This window comes from Corvus kubaryi, unplaced genomic scaffold (assembly GCF_017639235.1).
Source record: "Corvus kubaryi isolate FWS band 111438036 unplaced genomic scaffold, C.kubaryi_AGA036_p1.0 split1-37355, whole genome shotgun sequence".
NCBI classification, from domain to species: domain Eukaryota; kingdom Metazoa; phylum Chordata; class Aves; order Passeriformes; family Corvidae; genus Corvus; species Corvus kubaryi.
The window spans coordinates 2,622,374-2,627,405 of NW_024582078.1; the positions used below are offsets into that span (position 1 = coordinate 2,622,374).

Below are 5,032 nucleotides of genomic sequence, written 5' to 3' on the forward strand. Positions count from 1 at the left end.
TGGTCACTCCATAAGGACACCCCTGGTCACCCTGCAGGGACAGCCCTGGTCACTCCACAAGGACACCCCTGGTCACTCTGCAGGGACACCCCTGGTCACCCTGCAAGGACACCCCTGCTTTAATGGATTTCTCTCCTGGAGAGGAAAACCAGCAGCGAGAGAGAAAGGTGGGAACAGGAATTCTATCCCAGAGGATCAGGGAATGGGATAACAGCTCCATGAGCAGAGGATGGAGTGAGAAAGCCCCAGAATCAATTTATGGGGGTTTTTTTGCTGCCATCCCATGAGTTACACCGATGTTACTCAGCTGAGAGAAGCCTGAGGAGCTCCCAGGGATTTCTCCACAATCCCAGTGCTCCCAGCTCCTCCTGGATCTGCCTCGAGCAGCCCTGGAAGCTCCCGATTGCTTCCTAAAGCTTGGGACCACAGAAATTCCTCCCACTGGGAACAGGGAGCACACAGAGTTCCCAGAGAGTCTGGGGTTTCCATGGAGTCTGGGGTTTCCATGGAATCTGTGCCATCCTCGCCTCCAGGTGACAGTGAAAAATCGGGAAAAAGAAGTTCAGGCACCAATTCAGAGCAGAAAGAGACACTTCTTTCCCAAATTCCTGCCGTTTATGGTGGGAATTCAGGGGCAGTGGTTAAGAAAAGATGATTTGAAGGGAGAGATGGAAAAAAGGAGCGATGGGAATGTTCTTCCAAAGGTTTTTGCTTCAGCACTGAGCTCCAACCTCTGCTATTCCTTTTCCTGCCTCTCCCTTCCTTGCCCTCAGCCTGTCAAGATAAACATCCCCCAATCCTTAACATCCCTTCAAAAATCGAAGAACATCCCCCCAAAAAATCCCATTAAAGGCCCCTTCTGACAGCTGGACCCCAGCGGCCATCCCAGCCCTCGGTCTTCAAATAAAAATTCCAATTATGGATTCATTTTCCCTGCTCTGGGCACCTGGCTCCCCTCAGAAATTAAAAACCCCACAATCCAAAGATGAAGGGGATTTTTGGCTCCCGCTCTGACCTCCCCAGCAGAGCAGGGAGAGCGGGATTGTGCCGGAGCTTTCATCCCGCTGGATTTGGGAATCCCAGCTGGGCCCAAGATGCTGAAATTTCCATGACAAAGAGCAGAGAGGGTCCTGCAGATGGGGCAGCTCTGGACCATTAACTCCCAGCCTGCTGTGATGGGTCATTCCCAATTTTTTCCATGTTCAGGAAGCGAAAAAAAAACCCCACAAAACCCTCTGGAAAACAGCTCTGGAAAGTGCCTGGTTTGGTTTTCATCCAAAGAAATAAAACCCAATTTTTCCGTCGGTTTTCACCCAAACAAATAAAATGATTTCCCTCCATTCCCAGCTTTTTTCAATGTTAAAGTGTTTTTGTGTCGTTCTGGTAAAAGGATAAACTCGGGAATGCTGAGGTTTTTAACGTTAGAGCTGCGCTGTTGTTTTCCCGGGATTTGGGTGTCCCTGTAGCTGACAGGGAAAAAGGGATCAAACAGCAAATGTGGAAGAAAATTGGGGGAAAAAAAAGTATTTAATAAGTCCTTCCACGGATTCCAGAGCTCCTGGTTTATCCTCATCAACCACCAGGAAAAATGAAAGATCCCAATCCCACTGAGCCGTTCCCGTAAAGATTTTAGGGATGAGCTCAGCTCTGAGTCAGGATCAAACACCCCCAGCTCTCATCTGCTGCTTCCCGGTGCTCCCTGCTCTGCACCACACAGGAATATCCCGGAAAATGCTTTTTCCAGGATGTCATGGAAGGGAATAAACTTCCAGAGGGAAGTGGGGCATCCCTTGTCCCCAGAGCTGGGAGCAGGCGTTGGACTGGAGGGAAACGACACCGGCTCAAAAACAACCTCATTCCTCTCACCCCCTGACTGGGGCAGCTCCATCCCACAGAATTCTTGGAGAATTTTAAGGAAATTTAAGGAAATTTAAGGAGAAATTTAAGGAAATTGGAGGGAATTCGACAGGAATAAGGATGGGAAGTTAAATTTAAAAAAACCCAAACAGCTCGAGGGAAAACAAAGAGGAGCTGGGAGCTGTTTGCTGTGGCTCAGGGGGCTCCAAATCCCAGCTGGATTATTCCAGAATTCCACTGGAAGCACCTGCTGGAAATGCAGCCCAGGTTCTCCAGCCCTGTCCTGATTTTCCAGGCTCCAAAGTGGCTGAAAATATTCAGTTATAAATTGTGTCTGTTGAAAATAAATGATGAATATCACCTAAAATAGTTACGGGATCCATGGAGTGTCCCGAGCTGGAAGGGAAGAATCATCAAAATCCAGCTGTGGATGACCCCAAGAATCCCAGCCCGAATTCCTGAATTCCTAATCCTAATAAAGAGCCAAAGCCAGGGAATTGCATCAAACTCTGTTCATTTCTCCGCTGCTCTTTTCCTGCAAACGTGGCCCAAGCAGCAGAGCCCGAGGCTGAGCAGGATCCCCACGATCGCTCCGCTCCCGATTCCCAGCACCACTTCATAAACCCCCTGCTTCTCCCACACTTCCCAGTGCTGCTGCTCCCGCTCTCTGGGGCCGGTGGCGTTTCCCGGTTCCTCCCCGTTGGCCGCCAGCTGCTGCTCCCAGGTCAGGGATTTCTGGAAGTCAAGATCCACCAGATCCTGAGGGATCACCCTGAGGCCAAAGTAGATCCTCTTGACGAGCTGGAAGGAGCTCAGCACCTGCACGTCGCAGCGATAGGTCCCGGAATGCGACTCCAGAGCCGGGGAAAAGCTCAGGGAAGGGCTGGGATTGCGGAAGGGATGGAACAGGAGGTCGTTGGTGGTGATGAGCCCGCGGGCGAACCTCCAGCTGTAGCCAAAATCCTGTCCCTCGAGGCTGGCGGCGTCCGGCGAGAGGCAGCTGAGCTGGAGGGGTTTTCCCTCGGGAACGCTGAGGTGCCGGAGGCCGCAGATCCAATCGCTGAGGCAGCGGGAACGCAGCACGGAGCAATTGCGGCGCTCCCCGGCCGGGCTGAGCTCGCACAGCCGCTCCTCCTTGATGCCCAGCCCGCAGGTGACGCTGCAGGGCGTGGAGTTGACCACGAGCCGGGCCTTCAGCCCCAGCAGGACGGGCTCCGATCCCGAGGGAAGCGCCGCCGGAACGCGGAGCAGGGCACACAGCAGGACGGCCACGACGGGGCCGTGCTCCATCTGCGGGGGTTCTTCCAGAGTTCAGCACTCAAATGGGCCCGGAATTGTTCCATGAACCTGCCGGGTTCTTCGGAGTATCTCTGACATCCCACCTGATCTAATCCTTCCAGCAGGGAAAGGCCTCCCGGATGTGGAGCTGGAGGCACAACTGAAAAAAGGCACGGCAGCGCATTACTGGATCCAGCAGGGCGGGAATCGCAGGAATTCCATCAGGAATGTTCTCTGAACGGGACAGCGGGATGTTCCGATCCATCGGATCCGATCCAACCCCGCCCAAATCCCATCAGTTTTGGGTGTATTTGGCAATTTAAGAGATGAAGTTCTCCCCTCTCTGTAAGAACTCCCACGTTAGTTTGGGTGGATTTCTGCTGGAAAAGCAGCAGCTCCAGCTGAATTTTCCCACCAAACTCCAAACTGACAGCAGGAATCGCTGCTGGAATCTCCCAAATAACGCTGTGGAGCGTAAGGAAATCCCCAAATCCCAGTTCCTTATGGAGGCCCTGCCCAGTCCTGACTGATACAAACACATCCCAGAGTCTGAAGCACTCCCCAGATCCAACCCCAACATTCCAACCTCTACTCGGGCTGATCCATGGGAATCCGGGCCGAGCTGGTTTGGCTCTGGTCACTCTGTGTCCACACCAGGCCCTGGAGCCGTTCCCATGGGAGCAGCTCTGATGTCACAGCCAACAACAGCCCCCAACATTCCAAGGAAGAACCCTCAGGGAAGGCCGAGCAAATCCTGGGAGCTGAGGGCTCCCAAAGCTCCGGGCGAGGCTCTGGATGCCATTCCCAGCCTTGGAAGGAGCCACGGGAGCTGGGAGAGCTCGCACAGCTCCCATTCCCGAGGGATCCGACCCCAAACCTCCACTGCTGGATCTGCAGGAACCATTCCCACGCTGCCATCCCAGGAAAACGCTCAGAGAGGAGACTGCAGAGGGATCCGTGTGGTGCTCAAGCATGCCCAAGAACAATGCTCAAGTGTTCTTCCCTGGAAAATCCAGGTTTTCTCACGGAGGAATCCCCCCCAGTTCTACGGAGCTATGGAACCACGTTCCTCAGAGTTTTTGGCCAGAGTTTCATGGAAAAGGCATCCCATAATCAGAGTCTCCTGATCAGCAGCTCTGGATTCCCACAGGGATTTGGTTTTCCAAGTTTTTCCGCACATAAGGAACATCCGGATCTATTCCCAAAGCTCCAGGAGGGGGATTTTCCAGCCCCAATCCTCCTTGGAGCTCCGTGTTCAGCTGCCCTTTCCCAGCCTGGCTCCGAGCGCGCTCAGGGATCTGGGAATTCCAGACTGGCCTGGGTGGGAAGGGACCTTCAATCCCATCCATCCCAGCCCTGCCGTGGGCAGGGACACCTCTCCCTATCCCAGGCTGCTCCAAGCCCCGTCCAGCCTGGCCTTGGACACTGCCAGGGATGGAGCAGCCATGGATTCTCTGGGAATTCCATCCCCTGAGTAAAGCTCTGAGCACTCAGGGTTTGGTTTTACTCCAGATTTACTCCTTCTCTTCAATAAAACCAACCCAATTCCCGCTGGAAAGCCCAAACATGAGGTGCTTGGACGATTCCCAAATTCCAGCAGGATGTAAACCCCAACATTTCCATGGAAAAGCCAAGATTTACCCCTGGATTTTAGGAAATGGGAGGTACCTCTTTATTTACAAACACAAAACCACCACCACTGCTGGGCACCGCGGGAGCTGAGCCGGGACTGTACAAAACTCTGGGAAAGGAAACAAGGATGGGAAAACTGGGAAAGAAAATAGAAGTGGGAATAAAGCAGGAAATCAAATCAAATAAAATAAAATAGAAGTGGGAATAAAGCAGGAAAGAAAATAAAATAAAATAAAATAAAAGTGGGAATAAAGCAGGAAAGAAA

The 5,032-nt window shown here is 52.7% G+C and overlaps 1 protein-coding gene across 1 annotated transcript; it reads right to left on the minus strand.

The window, feature by feature from the left end:
• Positions 1-2,354: 2,354 nt before the first annotated feature.
• Positions 2,355-4,991, minus strand: TMEM81 (transmembrane protein 81). The gene has a single exon (XM_042013345.1). It carries the CDS (start codon positions 3,145-3,147, stop codon positions 2,371-2,373), a length of 777 nt encoding a protein of 258 aa, XP_041869279.1. The 5' UTR covers positions 3,148-4,991; the 3' UTR covers positions 2,355-2,370.
• Between the last annotated feature and the right edge of the window lie 41 nt (positions 4,992-5,032).

Coding starts and splice junctions, on each gene's coding strand:
- TMEM81 (XM_042013345.1), bottom strand. CDS start 3,147: ATGGAGCACGGCCCCGTCGTGGCCGTCCTGCTGTGTGCCCTGCTCCGC.